The sequence below is a fragment of the Lentinula edodes genome, assembly GCF_021015755.1.
Source record: "Lentinula edodes strain Le(Bin) 0899 ss11 chromosome Unknown C8R40scaffold_15, whole genome shotgun sequence".
NCBI classification, from domain to species: domain Eukaryota; kingdom Fungi; phylum Basidiomycota; class Agaricomycetes; order Agaricales; family Omphalotaceae; genus Lentinula; species Lentinula edodes.
Window position 1 is genome coordinate 756,004 of NW_025764321.1, and position 15,811 is coordinate 771,814.

At 45.4% G+C, this 15,811-nt stretch overlaps 11 protein-coding genes across 11 annotated transcripts; 2 read left to right on the forward strand and 9 right to left on the reverse strand.

Annotated features, from left to right (window-relative positions):
* Positions 1 to 341: 341 nt before the first annotated feature.
* On the forward strand, positions 342 to 2,695 carry C8R40DRAFT_173930 (Mu homology domain-containing protein). The gene is made up of 9 exons (XM_046234246.1): positions 342 to 768; positions 818 to 1,032; positions 1,087 to 1,199; positions 1,259 to 1,527; positions 1,583 to 1,644; positions 1,696 to 1,768; positions 1,823 to 2,240; positions 2,292 to 2,362; positions 2,418 to 2,695. Exons 1-9 carry the CDS (start codon positions 731 to 733, stop codon positions 2,587 to 2,589), a joined length of 1,431 nt encoding a protein of 476 aa, XP_046087076.1. The 5' UTR covers positions 342 to 730; the 3' UTR covers positions 2,590 to 2,695.
* C8R40DRAFT_174018 (uncharacterized protein) lies at positions 2,418 to 3,965 on the reverse strand. The gene is made up of 3 exons (XM_046234248.1): positions 3,248 to 3,965; positions 3,067 to 3,195; positions 2,418 to 3,013 (listed from the first exon to the last, which is right to left on the reverse strand). Exons 1-3 carry the CDS (start codon positions 3,653 to 3,655, stop codon positions 2,726 to 2,728), a joined length of 825 nt encoding a protein of 274 aa, XP_046087077.1. The 5' UTR covers positions 3,656 to 3,965; the 3' UTR covers positions 2,418 to 2,725.
* Positions 3,966 to 4,547: 582 nt separating this feature from the next.
* C8R40DRAFT_1044123 (uncharacterized protein) lies at positions 4,548 to 4,820 on the reverse strand (the record flags this gene model as incomplete). Its single annotated transcript, XM_046224212.1, has 1 exon — positions 4,548 to 4,820. The coding sequence occupies one exon, from the start codon at positions 4,818 to 4,820 to the stop codon at positions 4,548 to 4,550; it is 273 nt and encodes a 90-aa protein (XP_046087078.1).
* On the reverse strand, positions 4,818 to 6,560 carry C8R40DRAFT_173623 (Aldo/keto reductase). Its single transcript, XM_046234245.1, has 5 exons — positions 6,282 to 6,560; positions 6,105 to 6,232; positions 5,937 to 6,048; positions 5,543 to 5,870; positions 4,818 to 5,489 (listed from the first exon to the last, which is right to left on the reverse strand). The coding sequence occupies exons 1-5, from the start codon at positions 6,369 to 6,371 to the stop codon at positions 4,951 to 4,953; spliced, it is 1,197 nt and encodes a 398-aa protein (XP_046087079.1). The 5' UTR covers positions 6,372 to 6,560; the 3' UTR covers positions 4,818 to 4,950.
* Positions 6,561 to 6,684: 124 nt separating this feature from the next.
* C8R40DRAFT_1170120 (uncharacterized protein) lies at positions 6,685 to 7,158 on the reverse strand (the record flags this gene model as incomplete). Its single annotated transcript, XM_046231480.1, has 4 exons — positions 6,685 to 6,706; positions 6,763 to 6,856; positions 6,923 to 6,993; positions 7,049 to 7,158. The coding sequence occupies 4 exons, from the start codon at positions 7,156 to 7,158 to the stop codon at positions 6,685 to 6,687; spliced, it is 297 nt and encodes a 98-aa protein (XP_046087080.1).
* A 442-nt stretch (positions 7,159 to 7,600) lies between these two features.
* C8R40DRAFT_1102146 (uncharacterized protein) lies at positions 7,601 to 7,931 on the reverse strand (the record flags this gene model as incomplete). The annotated part of the gene is made up of 1 exon (XM_046227985.1): positions 7,601 to 7,931. A coding segment is annotated over exon 1 (178 nt), but the record flags the coding sequence as incomplete, so codon positions are not given.
* On the reverse strand, positions 7,861 to 8,331 carry C8R40DRAFT_1170121 (uncharacterized protein; the record flags this gene model as incomplete). The annotated part of the gene is made up of 5 exons (XM_046231481.1): positions 7,861 to 7,882; positions 7,937 to 8,027; positions 8,097 to 8,167; positions 8,226 to 8,236; positions 8,287 to 8,331. The coding sequence occupies 5 exons, from the start codon at positions 8,329 to 8,331 to the stop codon at positions 7,861 to 7,863; spliced, it is 240 nt and encodes a 79-aa protein (XP_046087082.1).
* Positions 8,177 to 9,259, forward strand: C8R40DRAFT_174121 (2',3'-cyclic-nucleotide 3'-phosphodiesterase). The gene is made up of 2 exons (XM_046234249.1): positions 8,177 to 8,247; positions 8,295 to 9,259. The coding sequence occupies exon 2, from the start codon at positions 8,485 to 8,487 to the stop codon at positions 9,091 to 9,093; it is 609 nt and encodes a 202-aa protein (XP_046087083.1). The 5' UTR covers positions 8,177 to 8,247; positions 8,295 to 8,484; the 3' UTR covers positions 9,094 to 9,259.
* Positions 9,260 to 9,261: 2 nt separating this feature from the next.
* On the reverse strand, positions 9,262 to 10,036 carry C8R40DRAFT_1044033 (ERG2/sigma1 receptor-like protein; the record flags this gene model as incomplete). Its single annotated transcript, XM_046224204.1, has 3 exons — positions 9,262 to 9,395; positions 9,463 to 9,910; positions 9,962 to 10,036. The coding sequence occupies 3 exons, from the start codon at positions 10,034 to 10,036 to the stop codon at positions 9,262 to 9,264; spliced, it is 657 nt and encodes a 218-aa protein (XP_046087084.1).
* A 347-nt stretch (positions 10,037 to 10,383) lies between these two features.
* On the reverse strand, positions 10,384 to 12,165 carry C8R40DRAFT_173978 (uncharacterized protein). The gene is made up of 2 exons (XM_046234247.1): positions 11,773 to 12,165; positions 10,384 to 11,707 (listed from the first exon to the last, which is right to left on the reverse strand). Exons 1-2 carry the CDS (start codon positions 12,003 to 12,005, stop codon positions 10,666 to 10,668), a joined length of 1,275 nt encoding a protein of 424 aa, XP_046087085.1. The 5' UTR covers positions 12,006 to 12,165; the 3' UTR covers positions 10,384 to 10,665.
* A 161-nt stretch (positions 12,166 to 12,326) lies between these two features.
* On the reverse strand, positions 12,327 to 14,527 carry C8R40DRAFT_1170125 (activator of Hsp70 and Hsp90 chaperone; the record flags this gene model as incomplete). The annotated part of the gene is made up of 9 exons (XM_046231482.1): positions 12,327 to 12,476; positions 12,540 to 12,760; positions 12,829 to 13,237; positions 13,296 to 13,369; positions 13,419 to 13,809; positions 13,861 to 13,991; positions 14,046 to 14,211; positions 14,272 to 14,451; positions 14,519 to 14,527. 9 exons carry the CDS (start codon positions 14,525 to 14,527, stop codon positions 12,327 to 12,329), a joined length of 1,731 nt encoding a protein of 576 aa, XP_046087086.1.
* Positions 14,528 to 15,811: the final 1,284 nt, after the last annotated feature.

Consider the following 15,811-nt stretch of genomic DNA (forward strand, 5'->3'; position numbering starts at 1 on the left):
AGATTTTATCCCTCTCGTTCCATCGTCTACGTCAAGGTGACATATCTATCTTCGCCCTTTGTTCAATCTTCTTTTTACCTTGACCCCTTGTTCATGTTTGCCATATATTCTTATTGGTGAAGGCTTGACGCCTTTCCTTGTATTTCGGTGTACAAAATGCATTATTTGCTACCTATGTTTCCCCACCACTCATCTCTTTTCGACGAATATATGCCACCCTATGAGTCTCGCAGGTATCCTTCTGTAACCGGTGCTGATCTAGTTATGCTCGTTTGAATTCCGTTTGAATTCCGTTTAATACTCGACTCAAGCGGACTAGTAGAGATCATTTTCCTAGTTTGATCATAGGATTCAGGCAGAATGACTCTTTAATTTGACTGCCACATAGATAAATACTATTATAGGTAGTGCACCCCGCGGGCGAACAAGGGGGTTTCCATCCTCTTCTACGCAATAGTTTTGCAATCTCAAACCAAGGCCCTCTTTCCATGCCCTGCAGACCCTCGGTGCACTCAACTTGGCTTCGGGATACTCTTTCCCAGTCTCGCGCACTGGGCACCATCTCGGGGAGGCTGTTAACTAGAAGATGGTGAACACTGGGAACTCTGTGCTCGACTAGTGCGAAGCAGGGAGACAGAAACTTGAGATTCAAACCGTGAACCTATAATTCGGGTGTTACCAAATTAGGCAAAATTTTTCTCGCTTTGACCAACTCGAGCGTGTACTCAATATGGCTCTAGACGGCATAATAATCCTAGATCATTACGGGTGAGTAATTAGGATCGCTGCTTGACTTGCTTTGCTGAAACCAATTCAGACGTCCGATTATACAATCTGGATTTCGGTCCAGTACCACTGCATATTCAATATTGCATATCGACGCGGTGAACAACGCCTTACAAAAAGCTGAACGTTCAGCAGATGTTGATTCTGTCATATATGTGCCGCCTTTGAATACTGCCAACGGTTCGAGCGCGTGCTGCCACGTCGAAGTAGGAGATTTGAGATTCCTGTGTCCAGTCAGCGGTGACGGTGAGCATCGAACATTTTTACTGCAGATAAATATCTATTAACAACAATCAATAGTGGACCCGCTACTTGCGTTTGCCTTTCTACAAACTTTCATCGACATCCTGCGAGAATACTTGGGAACTGTGTCCGCTGCTACTCTGAGGGATAATTTCGATATTGTGTACCAGGTGCGTAAATCATTATCGCCTCCCTCCGCTTATTTCTGCTAACACGAACCTCCAAATAGCTGTTTGAAGAAACTCTGGATTCCGGAGGTCATCCCCTGACCACATACTCCAACGCTTTGCGTGACATTGTAATTCCACCTTCCTTGTTAAACAAGTTACTCAGTGTTACTGGCACAAACTTCAACTCTACTATCAACTCTGGATTTGGAGCAGGTGCTGCAGTAGGACCATTTTCCTCCCCACTACCTTGGCGGAAAACGGGTGTGCGATACAACAACAATGAAATCTACTTCGACATAATTGAACAGCTCAAGGCCATTGTAAACAAGTGTGAACTCTCTTCATAACTTACAGGGGCTCCGAGGATTCTGATCTCTTGTTAGAAACGGTACTGTTGTGTCAAGCCATGTCCATGGCAAGATTGAAGCTAACGCAAAACTTTCCGGTACGGATTATGCCCTCGTTCAATTTATTCATAGGTTCAAACTTTGTACAGGGACACCCGACTGCTCTCTGAATTTCACCAACCCTCAGGTGCTAGACGATTGCGCTCTGCATCCTTGTGTTCGGTATGTTATCTATACATGGTCATTTGGATTTTTGTTAACTTACACTTACAACAGTTTACATCGTTGGAACCGTGATAAGATGCTATCCTTTGTTCCTCCAGATGGCCGTTTCACACTTATGGATTACACATTCTCCTCGAATCCTCTTCCCTCTCCGTCGCCTACCCAACAGTCTCTGACATCTGTCATGTCATCAAGAAGTAACCTCACTATTCCTTTCATTATCAAAGCTATCGTCGAACTGGAAGATTCTGGCGGTTCGTTCGACGTTACACTTACCTCACGTTACTCGACCCATGCATTGGAGAACATAGTAGCAGATATTCATTTGGGACCAGGCGCAGGTGGCATACGTTGCAATGTGTCGCGCGGATCTGGAGGTGGCGGGTTTATAAATGCTGGTGGAAGTCGGAATTTGGATACTTCCGGAGCGTCAAGTGGTGCTTCATGGTCTTTTGATGCTCAAAGAACGGTACGCTGATCTTGTCCAATCTCCTTTGTACGCCATTGATGATATCCGTAGGTCCTACGTTGGGAGATACCGATTGTATCGCCGTCTAGCAGTTGGTCGTTGCATGGATCGTTTTCGACAGGGTGAGTCAAACCTATATTCATGCCCAATTAATTCATGTTCAAAGGATTTTACTAGAACTCGTGCTCCACGTCCCTCACATGCAATTCGCGTTCGCTTTGATATATCATCTCATACATACTCAGCATTGAAAGTTGGTCAACTCAAGGTAACGAATGCGAAGGAAAACTACAAGCCATACAAAGGTGTCAGGGGTCGATCTTCTGGTGAGGTCGAATGGAGGTGGTAGAATATAAGGGAATGAACGCGTTGTATCTATACAAGACTCATTTGTGCAATATAGGACTTTTTCCTTTTTCCAGCCATGGCCGCAAATACTTCAAGCCCGATAAAAATAATATCAGCACCCTGGAGGCTCAATTTTATCAGTTAAGCTCCGGATCGGTGTTGTGCACGGTGGTACAGGAAGGGCATCTCTTGTCCTCCCCTTCTGGGATTATCTTATTGTAACACCCTTCCGCGCCGGTCAACGAGTAATACTCCCGCCGTGAGGCAGGCCAACCGCAATTTGGCGCATCTATGGTGATTTCTGCACGCCAAATGTCCTTGGTGATATTCCAGAATGTCACAATACGCATGTCCTGGAATGTGATTCCTCCTGAACCGATTCGCCAAGCGGGTTCTTTGCAGGTGATTTGGTGTGTGGTACATAGCTAATGTGCTTCGTTCAAAGGTCTTGCAACGATCAGTATGTGCATAGGCTCACCTCTGCAAAGTTTCGATACTGACAGGCTATGAATCTCCCAAGTTCTTTCTTCGTCCATTGTATACTCTCACCGAGGTTATCATACAAAGGTAATGATACCAGCCAACGTTGATGCAAATATCCTGGCCACTGCAGGTAAAGTTTATATCAACTGTAACGAGGAGAATGATATGAAACTGACCACTAATTCAAATCTCATAGATCTCTGAAAACATTCCCTGAAGTCGAACGCCATCGCATCCGGATAAGCCAACCTCGACATTCCTTCTGCCAAATGTGCTAGCGGAATGCCCCATCGATATCGCTCCCCTTCCCATTCCCAAAACCCCACGGTGCTTCCCGGTCCGCGCGGGGGAGCTATTCCTCTGTGGTCAAGTGGAACGTCTTCGGCGAAAGCAACATGCAGTGGGAACGGCACAGTTCGCCCAGTGAGAGTTTGTTTTAGTACTTCATGTAGATACGCCAGCATCTGAGTTTTTTCATTTCCAGACAGCGTCGATTCCTCTTCATTCAAGCTATAGCGTGAAGAGTCTACAGAGGCGAGATCAGAGTCTTGTTCAGGTGAGTACCCAGCTGACACTTCGTCCATAGAGGACCTCTACAAAAATAAAACACATATGTCAAATGCAGTATGACCCAGAAGACGGTAATATTCGTACGGACCCTTAGCTCATGTTTCGCAACTCTGGTCCTTGTTCTCATATTATTCTTTTTGGGCATAGCTGGTGAGTACGAGAGTTTCAGTGAGTGTAGACAGCTTCCTCGTAGCCCCACGAAAGTTTTCTTATGCCCGGGTCAAAGCTTGGGCCACAATAGGCGGGGCCACTTCCTGCAGACATGGCCCATCAATTGTGGAAAGCTGTGTTCAGAGCCACTCTTATTTTCTATCTATCTATCTATTGAGTGGTTGGAGCTGAAGACAGGGGCCAGGATGAAAGGTTGGCTCGAGTTACTAACATATGATTATCGAGACATCTAAGTCTTGTACGGCGGTAATATAACCCGAATTTACGATAGATATACAGTAAACTATAGTGTCCTGGTTGCTTTCTCATCTTTTAACACTTCAGCGCCAACCGTCTAACAAAATATTCTCCGTAATTTCTAGGTCATTTGGATTCTTTAGCTACTCACCGTATAGCACGGTATACTATCCTGCTAATTGACCAATGATTTATCACTGGGATGTACAAAGGTATTGAAGCAAAGGATGAAGCTATAGTACTATGTGTCAACAAAGTGAATTCGCTGTCAGAAAGAAAAGATATGAACGGCGAGGTAGGGAAGGAGAAGGAGAAGGGAGAGAACAGGGGAAGATTGCAAAGGAGGAGGATCGATAGCTTCGCTGAGGCTTACATTATGTTAGCCTATACTGTAACTACTTTCGTTAAGCTCGTTTATCCCTCCTTCATGCGCAGAAAGCTTTGGAGGTGAATAAGTACTATTCCGAGTCACTCAGATGGAGCAGTGATGCTCACAATTCATCCCTCGTCTTCTTCCTCTTCTCCGACATCATTCTTCTTTGCCTCTTTGCTCATTTCCAGTTTCCCAACGGCATCTCTCCAGATCGTCAAATCAGCTCCAATTTCATTTATAGCTTTCTCCAAGGCTTCGTGTAGGACGCTGTAATACGAATTTCCACCATCCTGTGAGGCATTGATTGGCACTTCAATTGTACGAGAAGTAGGCAACTCGTCAGGAGAGACTGATTCGATAGGAGGATGGACGGTGTAGGTTATCGTGATTGCAGACATGAATCGGAAGTGTAATTATTGTCGGGCCGGAAACTGTAAACACAAAAACAAAAAAAAACTCTTCCCAGTACTATGTATGTATGTAACCCAAAAGTGAAGAAATTGCTAGTGGAATATCACCAAGCCCTATCTAGAGTCTACTTACTCCGGACGTTCTATCCGGAGAAGCCCAAGACCAATTCAAGAAACCAGCTTTACTGAAAGCTTCTAGGACCTCCGCCTCCTTCTGTCGTTCATCGGCACTCATCGGTTTTTCACGGACCTTTCTCCAAACCTGTACACATTTATGTACTTCTGCGGGCGTACTCACACCCACCACAAGCGGAACATCCAAATCTTCAGGTCCACATCGTCGAATCGAGTACGCCAGGGCAGCGTCAATAAATCCATCCCCACCGTACTCAGCTCGAGCTTTGGTAACAGCCTTTCTTAATCCTTCCGGTGCCGGATGCCAGTGCGGGATCGACGGAGTAAGCAAACCCATACTAAAAGGCGAAGCAGCGACCAATTGTTTGACCTTTGCGCGTTGCCGAAAATGAGGAACGAATTCGGCAAACGTCGAGTTTTGAAGAGAGATGTGAGAATAGGAAAGGAGGGCATCGATCGGCTCGTATGGTGGGTTATGGAAAATGAGAAGCGCGAGGCGGAGCAGAGTGGCTACAGGGTAACCTTGAAAACGAATGTCATGAAGATGGAGATACGGAATGAAGAACTAAACATACCAGTGATACCGATACTTCTTATCAAGCCCTCCTCTTTCATTTTCCTCAACTCCGCAAAAGCATCCAAAATTTTCTGATCACCTTCGCCATAAATAATTCCTTCTTGGCCTTCCTCTAATCCATACGCAGCCTTCTCCTCTGTCAGCGCTAACGCGTGATTACCTGTTTGCTTCGCTTGCACAGGAGTACACACGAACTCTACGTCGTGCAAATAGACTGTATCCAGGTATTCCGTTTGTAGCCGATGTAAACTTTGCAACACACTATTCCGAATCGCAGCGGGTGAATAGTCGAATGAGTTTGCACCGAAACGACCACATTTAGTCATCTTCAGAAAGAAGGCTGATAGTGAGTAGATCACATTTTGTTTTCGGAGAAACACGATATAGCATACTAATTGATATGATTCTCTTGGAAATTCGTCCTTTACCGAACGCAGAGCATTTCCAAGAACAATTTCCGAAGGCCCATAATAGATTGACGTGTCGAAGGCCTTGATACCATAGCTGTATCGTCAATTTGGGCATGGCTTCCTTCATCTTTGAGTATTTTGTCTACTTACCGTAACGCGAGGCGGACCAAACGCATAGGCGCAAAACCGGACAGATGGTCATTACTGTTATACTGATTGCTCAGAGTCCCAGCACCGAGGATCAAACTAGGAAGACAGAAGGCGTTTTCGAGCAGTGCCTAGACGCGATAATTAGCTGTTGGTATACCAGATCAAGAATGATCATACTACGGGAGCTCCTGGTAATGCCTTGTCTTCTTCCTCGTCCGGAGCAGCTTCACTAGGGACGATCAAGCTCAGCGGCGCAGGTGTAACCATGTCGGTAAAATACGATGGGTATTGAGCTCCTCGAGCTGGTTCAGATGGTCAACGAGCAACGCGGAAAAACATTGAAGGTTTCAATGACTATATCGCTTCACCATATCGCTTCATCGATCGCAATTATGCGGACCTTCCACGGACCGACAGGAAACCGGGAGGCAATATGGATAAAGAAGACTCATATGTAGATAGTACAAATACAGTATTATTGGTATGAGTTACAGGATGCCACCGCTTTATATTGTAGACATCGAAAAGATACAAGATCCGAAAATGTAACGGAGTATTTGCTGGGTTTGTTGGCTATAGTCTATAGCTTTTCTCTTACCCATCTAATTAAAGAGAATATCAACACAATTTGAACGGAGAACGCAAACGCATTACGCACCGTTGGTCGAACTTTGACTGTACCTGTAGGAGCTTAGTGCCTTGATGTGGCCTGATATCGTTCCAGGGAGTAGGATTCGTTTTCGTCCATTGGACTGTAACACAGAACACAAATGTTATAGTTAGCGACATCTTCACACAACGGCTTAGAGAAACTTCACTTGTAGGACCCATGGCAGAACGAGCCATGAACCATGTTCCGCCCGAGACAACAGTAGCAACAATGCACCAACTTCAGACAATGTCAGGTCAGTATCTGGACGTACAGTCAAAGATCCTTATTATACATTGGGATTGCCTGTTGACAATCATCAGCTTGGCCCAGCGACGGAGGAATAAGTCCTACCTCGACAGCGAACCAGTTCTTCATGAAGTTTCTGCGGAAGTTGATCGACATTGTATGATATTGGGGATTGAAATGAATCAATTTGAGTTGGGGGCAGGTGAAGTTTGAGTTGGGTGAGTTGAGTTGGGTGTAAAAGGCGGGTTGTCAACTCGTCAGAGGCAGTTCAATAAATACTGAAGCGCACCCCACTGCCCATTCCGGGCCCATCCACAGCGGAGTGTCGCTAGAGTGCGACCCGGGAAGCTATCAGTCACGTCTAGCCCTTTGAAAAACTATGTATCGATCAAAATGAATAGACGGATGGGACGAACCAGAATGTGCTAGACTTGGATCGGCAACGACTTATCGATCAAGGAGCAACATCAAAACAGCATAAGTATGGGACTAACGACAAACGGAGGGTAGAGGGCCAGACCGCCAATCGCGCCGTGTGCGCGCCATGTCTGGAATTGTCTGATGAAAAAAGTCCGCTAGATAAGGATACGATATAATATCTCAGCCTTTTTCAGATTCATCTTCAATCACTGTGTGCAAATATCTGGCGCAGACCCACAGAGTTGTAAGGTTCACATTACCATTATATCTATCCTTTTGCCTCTGATGACCGTCAGCCGGTGAGCACCACGCCGGTCAACCACCCGCCAGGCAGTGGCAGTCGTACTTGCGCCAACTCGTAACACGAAATAGAACTTTGATTCTCGGGGTGATACGATATAAACAAAATCCTGGAAAGAATTATCGAGTACCATCCCTCTATAGTTTGTCTCTCGACCACCTAGGACCAAGGTGTAAGGAAGCGATGGGCTCCGAATCAGGATCGGTTACTCACTTTTCAGCATCATGGTTAACGGTCATGATCTTGGTGCTCTGATTAGGTTTAATGGAGTTCCATGGGGTCGGGTTAGATTTTGTCCATTGGACTGTAAACGATGGAGGGAGTAAAAGCGTCAGTGGCTTATTTATGACTGGAAGAGAATTAAGGAATTCACTAGTAGGACCCATAGCCAAGCGATACAAATACCAGCTTGCACCAAGAACGACCCCACCGACAATTGTGTAGCTGGTGCAAGAACCAGAAATTAGCGTGCACATATGTAGCTATAGCCAAAATGTTTTACATTGGGACGGCCTAAATTGAAGGTTAGTTCAACTTGAAGATTAGAAAAGAGTCTTATTCACCTCAACAGCAAACCAGTTCTTCATAAAGCCTTTGCGGATCGCCATTGTATGATATTTAGGTAGCGAACGGGGCAGTGGTAGAGGGAAATTCAAGCAGTGAGGCGTGGGAGCTTCGATTCCGGATCCACACGTACTCTTCAGTTGAGCAGCGGTTGAAACCGGGCTTCATCTCGTCTCCCATCATCGAACATATCCGAAATGGTGACATTGTGGATCGTGCCGTCCGATGAGGATTCTGCGAAACTAAGAATAATCATGTCTATGCAATCAAGCACTTGCAAAACTCGGTCTTATCCTAAATTTCATCCGCATATCACTCTCGCTGCTCCGCCTTCTTCCTCTCACTTAACCCTTGAACAACTCCGAGAGTCAATATCACACCATCTTCCGTGTAAGATACGAATTGACTTCAAATCAGTCAACACAGGAAACCACTTTTTCCGCTCTGTCTACATAGCTGTACAACCTTCTCCTGACCTTGTCTCTCTCCATAAATGCATTCACACCACTCTGGATCTGGAACCTCGAACACCCTTGTTTCCTCATCTATCATTGTGTTACATTGCTGATGAGGATGACGCGGCAGGAAAAGAAAGACAAGAATGGAGAAATCAGCTGGAGACTTCTGGTAGGATTCGCACCATTGGTCCAGCCGGGGTTAGTATAGAGGTCAATTGCAGCAAAGATGGAGCGGGCAATGATTGGATTTCTGGGTTCGATGCGTACGAAATCTGGTTCGTCGACTGTAATGGACCTGTAGAATCATGGGCGGTCTTGCATAAACTTCGTCTCATGCCTAACCCTTAGTTGGCTGCTTTCAATGGATACCATGGCACACTATGTATATCCTCATTGTACTTTAAATTGGTGTCACGATAGGAACATCAAAAAATGGGGCGAAAGTTAGGCTTGTATTATTCAAGACCATATTTTCCTGTAGGACATGCGGCCACCTTCGAATGATCTGGCTCTACATTAGATTTTGCCGATGAACAAGTTGCGAAGTATTTCGCGACCGGTCACTCTAATTGTATGATATAGAGTGGGTATATCCAATGTCGATGTGAGGGTATCAGCGAAGCCAAATGGGAGCATAAGAGGAATCCAGCCTATTAGAGTTATACGATAGGCCCAGAAATTAGAACGAACGATGAAGCCAGGAATGAAGAGGCTGACCGCGCGCGTATTCCAGTGCAAAGCATCCTTTATGCATCTTATACTGTTTTGCGGTTCCTCTTGGAAGGTGATGAACACTTCCTGCAGGGTATCGTTCCATTTCTAATTGACCTGGACTGAATGCCCATTGCTCTCCGACAAGAATATTGAAGTAATCATCGGCCGTATGCAAACCAGTATGTCCTTCTGTACCCAAAGGAGTTCCAAAGATGATGAGATATTCGGTGATGCTGGCATGGATGATGTACATTGCGCCCATTGCACCGCCAGCATTATTGAACACCCATTCACTAGACTTTGTGTTCAGAGCAATCGTAGAGGATGGATATGTGGCGGTGAGGTTCGAGACAATGTGCTCAATCATTCCAGCAGTATCATCAGGCGAGGAGGCAATAGCTGCCTGGGCTAATTCGTGCAGACTGGAGGGGTCCAAGACATACCAACGGTGCTGCGATACAATTCCAGCAAGAGTTGAGCAGAAGAGAGATTTGACACTCACCTTAATAGCATCCAGCAGTAGGCACATCGAGACCAACACCAAGCCCAAAGCGAGACGCGAAACCCATTTTGTCATTGAATCTTGTAGAGGGAATGCCGCTTTGTTTTTGAAATCGTCTTCCTTTCTTAAACCGGAAGCCATGAAGGACAAAGCCTGGTTTCGAGCGAATAATTTAAATCAAGATTTAAAGACGACCCACAAATTATTAAAATTAACGAACGATTTGAAGAAATCATGTGATGGTAAATAGACGCTAGACCGTAAACGCTATGCTATACTCAGAGAAACACAACGCTCACAGAGAGGGATGTAAACCTATGTTAAATATTATAAAGCGCAGAGAGTTCCAGATATGAATACAAGTGGCACCAATAATTATCAACATGGAGGATATATGGGTGTCTGTGACTGAGGAATAAGTCCCCGCGTTTTCGTGACTTCCCAGATATCCCAACAGCTAGAGAATGAATGATGTGAAAGAATTCCTAGTGTTTTCAGAGAAGGGACAGCATGCGCAAAAGTCGACACTATCTCTTTCTCTAGAAACGAATAGAACGTTCTGCTTCTTTCCGAATCATCATGACGCCAGTCAATATGTCTTGGACGTTCGGGAAAATCAAGGTTCATCATCAAGTGCTTCAGGTTCACCGCCCTTGCCAAAGTATTTGGCATGGATGTCTACATAAAAGTGGTCAGATATTACTTTACGAAAGATGAAAGCTGTAAACACTGACCAAAGGATCATTTTCCGAATTTTCTTTTGCCAGTGGTCGAAAGCGATGTATTTCTAACGTGGATAGTTTTGGGAAAGAGATGTGGATGCGGGAGAGTAGAGAGACGTCGGAAGCATCCACCCAGTAAGATAGTTCAAACGTCGATAAGTTGACTATCTGTACAGCGTTCAGGATATATAGGACTTCACTACCTGTCAGTACCCTGGAATGGACGTTCGACCATCGAGCGCCAATGATATCTGGAAGTGGGAACGCTTTCAAACTCAATGTCCGAAGATTAGCGTAAGTCAAGACCTGAAAGAACAAATTTTTGCCGAAGGGGTTAGATATAGTCAATGACTGCAGGTTGGACATCCCCCGCATGACAGGATCATCATGAGGAATGCTGCAGGTTGAAATAATAGGGGAGATCAACCTATCGGTGAAATATGCAGGCGTTTGGATATGAACGTCTCGCAGCCGGGGGGCACGGTGAAACATCATACTCCAGTCAGTTGTATGCAGCGGTTCGTGTCCTCGAAATGTAAGCTCCGATAGTTTCGGGTATGGTAAATCAGCCAGATGTAAAGCAAGTTCGGCTGGAATTTCCAAAGCCTCCACTGAATCGCAAACTAGGGACACTATGACCGAGAGATTCGAAAGTTCTACTAATCCTTGCACTTTGTCGCGGCGTCCATATGATTCGGACTCACGAGGAAAACAGTCTGTGAACGGGACCCGATACACAAATTTTCGCAGTCGAAATGACTCCCGCGGAAGATCAAGCATCAGACGACTAAATTTTTCTTCTGGTCGTCTCCACGGTGAGTCCAATATCTCGCAGGTAGTCAAGGTTGGTGTGGTAAATATTGCTTTCAATAACGCTGGCCAAGGACCACATTCCGCAGAATTCATCAACCGGAATGTTTGTAACCTTGCCATATTGGAGAAGACAGCGACGAGTCGCTCGGATAAAACTGTTGGCTCATCTACAAGAATATCCCCAGTGGCGCTGACATCGAGCTCGAACACGCTAAAATCAAAACCCAGTGTGTTAGAAATCGAAGCAGGAGACATAAGTATCGTAATACCACGCACGTTACATGTTGACACAACGTCGAAGGCAAAATTTCTTTGTGTTTCCGAACACCCATGTCCCAAGTTCTCCGGAAGTTGCGAAAGATGATAGGAAGACAGATGCTTCGGAGGAAACGGGACGTAAGTGACAAAGAGCGCATATCTTTCAGAAATAGATCTTTTGAAATGGAAGCCCTGATTGTTTCCAGCACAAGGAAAATAACATCCTCGTTTAACTGTTGTATTCCTCGCATATTATTGTGTTCTTAGACGCGAGGGTGTATGGTGTTTGGAGAAATGCAAAAGCCTCATGGCGCGGATTATAAGCGATCCACGAAGCGCTACGGAAAAAACATTCATCAACAATAAACTTCACTGGGTCGTAAAACCGGTAAGCCGGCGACGACATCGGAATAGACCTTGAGAAAGCAGCGATGTGGTTACATGTAGTGCGGCCGAGCAAGCACCGCACCAGAAAAAATGGGATTGAATACTAATGATTGATTTGGATGATACATGTTAGCAGATAGTAGAAGAAAGTGAAGATTTGAGAATGAATGAACTCATGGCCAAGGTTATCTGCTGCCTGCCCTAATGATACCAGCATTTGCCAACTTCATGATCTTCGCCCTGACAGTTGGATTCTTCATGTGATCCTGGAGAGCTGAAGGATCACTTTGAGCTTGCTGCAGAATCTGCTGCATGACCGGATCGTTCATGATGTTCTGTGAAGAGCGATGATGCATGTGACTACCCAGAATAAACTAAGACATGAGCACACTACTCACTGCAACTTCGGGATCGCGCATAGCCCTCTCCAAGGTCTGTTCCTGAGTCTCTTCGCCTCGCTGCTCATATAGAGCCGTTTGTATTTTATACTCCAGTTGCTTCAGCTCAGTTGCGTTCTTGTTACCTTCGTCGTGAAGTTCTGCTTCCTGAACGGCCTCGAGTGCTTTGGCGTATTCACGCATTGAAAGGAGAACATTTGCTTTTCGAATATAGGCTTTGACTAGGTGAAAGGTGGGATGCGCAGTTAAAATTCAGTTCAATGGCACCTTCGAGAAGCAGATAACGTACCAAAAGAGGGATCAACTTCAATAGCCTTGTTGACATCCTTCAACGCCTCTGGGAACGCAACGAGTTTGATATAGGCAGCAGCACGGTTATTATACCCTCGCGGATCGACTGGGTCACGCTTTATGGCCTCCTCATAAGATTTGACTGCAGTAGCAAAGTCACCCGCCTTGAAATGGACATTGCCCTCTTCACGTGCGATCGCGCTTTTCTCTGGGTCGATGTAAGCCTTTCGTTCAGCGTCGGCTTTGATTTTCTCTGCCTCTCTTAGTTTGTTCAGAATGTCCGGGGTTCGATGTTCTGTAAGAGACTTTTCATAATATTTGATAGCAGATGGTAGGTCGCCCTTTCTTTGGTATGAAAATCCTACACGACCATACGCTTTCGCGATGAGCTTGTAGTCGGCACGTAACTTTAATGCAAATGAGATATGATATCCACCTGATGAAGGGCACAACTGGTGAGCTCACGGATCGGCCTTCCTCCACAGCCTTTTCACAAGTTTCGATAGCTTGATCAAAATTTCCTTGTTCAAAGTAAACAGCTAGAAGCTGATGAGAAAGTGAACCTGAGCAGACAGAAAGTATACTGACCTCCCAGGTTGGTCAGGAAGGTGATGTCCTTGGGCCAAACATCCCAAGCCTGCTGGAAGTACTTCGCGGCTTCCTCAAAGTTTCTCTTCTTGTAAGCTTCACTGCCAGACTTCTTCAGTGCTTCCGCTTCCTTTTTCGCTTTCGCCTCTTCATCATCAATTTCTTCCATCTCCACGTCCTCCGTCGGAGGTGCAGAAGGAGAAGGTTTTGGAGGCGGTGATGAAGCAGGGGCAGACGGCGACGGAGATGTATTGTCATTGGTGGGTATTTCGGATGAACCTTCTGGTCGAGAGAATCCTTGCATATCGATACCCATCAAAGCACCAAGTACATCGATCATTCTTGGGTCATTCATATCGAGCATTTGAGGATTTTTCTGGTAAAATTGTAACTGCAAAGGCACGAGTCAGGATATAATTTGAAGATATGACAGTTCCCCCACTTTTTGCACAAAGTTTGGGTCGGACAAGTGCTTAGAAGTCCGAGGATTGGTTGCGAGCTTGCCAATGAGATTTGGGTCCGCAAACATGCTAGCAAATGGATTGTCTTCTTTCTGTCCTCTTGTATCGTACGCTAAAGGAAAGATTAGCATTACAGATAGATATAAATAACCTTGGCTAAACACACCTTGCGCGTCCTTAACTTCTTGTAAACCCTTTCTGAGCGGTGCGCTATCTTCGATCTTCAAACCAGCATCATACGCAGCGATCGCCTCGTCGTAAGACTTAGATCCATGCAGAGCAGCGCCCTTGCGAGCGTATCCTTTTGACCAAGTAGGATTGAGTTCGATACACTAAAATCACCAGAGTGAGTTGTAAATTTTTTCGAAAACTTGTGAACAGCTCCCACGTACTTTTTCCGCGTCCTTTAGGGCTGCGGCCCATTCTTTTTTCCCAGAGTATGCAGCGCTTCTGTTTGAGTACAAAACATGATTGCTGCCATCGATGGCGATTGCTTGAGAGAAAAGATTGATAGCCTTGTCCCAATCTTTGGCAGCAAAAGCCTTGTTGCCTTGGTCTTTAAGAGCATTCGCCTGCGAGAATTGGATAGTATTTCAGTCGGGATATAGCTGGGGAAATGATTGAAGAGAAGATACATACGTCGGCCATTACAGAGGATTCTTTTGAAAGGAACTCACACCAGACTTACAAACACTGGCTAAAGTAGCCTCGGCCTTCCACTTCCGAAAGTTTCCAGAAAGTTCCATTCTTGCCTACTACCACCGTCACCACACAACATTCAATGAATATGCACACAATTCTAGCACAGGCTACAATCATGCAGGAGTCACAGAGCTCTTTTAAATTCCCATCCAGTACTCAGCTCACGGGCATACTAGTAATACATCATCTGAATGGTATGAAACAATACCATTCAGAAGATAACCGAAGTAGGATTGTATGAGGGTGTTATCTTGGGCTCTACAGCCTGTCCTATGTATAGGTGCCATTGGTTCTGTTTGATTAGGCCAGTATAAACCACCACACATTCCCTCGTTCCAGCCTCGTTCGAAGATAAACTTTGGTCACTTTGGTGTAGGATCTTTTTTTGCATGTCATGACCAGGAAAATGCATAACCGTTCATTGTTTTCAGTTGCTCAGGCTATAGAGGGGCTATGGATTTTTCGTTGACATGCGTTTGTTGATTCGCAGAAGTCCCAAAACAATTTTCATGGTGCACACATCTCTCTACTCCAAGTCTGTGCAAATCGGCATAGAAAGTTGTCGTCAGACTATCGTTTCGCGTTCTGGCGGGCGTTAAACTTCAACATTCAAAGGCCGTCTCGCCCGGAGGTTCGAATCAAGTACTCTTGCGTTAACTCAGCTTCACGTCTGAGTGTGTCGCTAAAGAGAGTATCATCATCGGTGCCTCACTATCTTTTCCCCTCAGTTCGGCGAGGATCCCGGATTTTGCGGATGTAGTACGTTCCCATCAAGTTCCAAAGCATAAGTATGTACACAAACTCCTACAAGCTCTCGTTGTGTGCACCTGCTCAATTACCCATTAAAAAGGAACGTCGGTCCATTTGCTGAAACCGGTGCTAGACAGGACATCCCGTCCGTGCCATTGGAGACTGACCCCGAGCGCGTAGTTGAGGCAAAGTGGCGTCTTAGCCTTGGCTCCAACTTCAAAATACACAACATGCGATGATACACTTCAACAGAGGCTCGATCCCGCTCGCTGTTTTGGACTAAGTTCATTCCAAATCGGTGGAGGATTCTGGTATCATCATTTCATCATTTTCAATCAACCTAATGATCCCCTTGTCACTGAAAGCGCGATGTTTATCGTGTTCCACTCACGTTGTGAAGTCAGTGCTTATTGATACTTCCTTTCCCAGGAGCGTTTTAAACCGCTTCTTATTGGTCTTCCTCCAAAAAATGAAGGTCGC

Excerpts from the sequence above, each read along its gene's own strand:
- C8R40DRAFT_173930 (XM_046234246.1), top strand. The coding sequence starts at position 731 with ATGGCTCTAGACGGCATAATAATCCTAGATCATTACGG. Across the intron at positions 769-817 it reads ATAATCCTAGATCATTACGG|ACGTCCGATTATACAATCTG; the intron begins GTGAGTAATTAG and ends AAACCAATTCAG. Across the intron at positions 2,363-2,417 it reads CATGGATCGTTTTCGACAGG|AACTCGTGCTCCACGTCCCT; the intron begins GTGAGTCAAACC and ends GGATTTTACTAG.
- C8R40DRAFT_174018 (XM_046234248.1), bottom strand. The coding sequence starts at position 3,655 with ATGGACGAAGTGTCAGCTGGGTACTCACCTGAACAAGACTCTGATCTC. Across the intron at positions 3,196-3,247 it reads CTATGAGATTTGAATTAGTG|TGGCCAGGATATTTGCATCA; the intron begins GTCAGTTTCATA and ends CTTTACCTGCAG. Across the intron at positions 3,014-3,066 it reads AGTATCGAAACTTTGCAGAG|CTATGTACCACACACCAAAT; the intron begins GTGAGCCTATGC and ends GAAGCACATTAG.
- C8R40DRAFT_173623 (XM_046234245.1), bottom strand. The coding sequence starts at position 6,371 with ATGGTTACACCTGCGCCGCTGAGCTTGATCGTCCCTAGTGAAGCTGCT. Across the intron at positions 6,233-6,281 it reads CATTACCAGGAGCTCCCGTA|GCACTGCTCGAAAACGCCTT; the intron begins GTATGATCATTC and ends TATCGCGTCTAG. Across the intron at positions 5,490-5,542 it reads AAGAAGTATCGGTATCACTG|GTTACCCTGTAGCCACTCTG; the intron begins GTATGTTTAGTT and ends TTCGTTTTCAAG.
- C8R40DRAFT_174121 (XM_046234249.1), top strand. The coding sequence starts at position 8,485 with ATGGTGACATTGTGGATCGTGCCGTCCGATGAGGATTCTGCGAAACTA.
- C8R40DRAFT_173978 (XM_046234247.1), bottom strand. The coding sequence starts at position 12,005 with ATGCGAGGAATACAACAGTTAAACGAGGATGTTATTTTCCTTGTGCTG. Across the intron at positions 11,708-11,772 it reads ACGTTGTGTCAACATGTAAC|CGTGTTCGAGCTCGATGTCA; the intron begins GTGCGTGGTATT and ends TTTTGATTTTAG.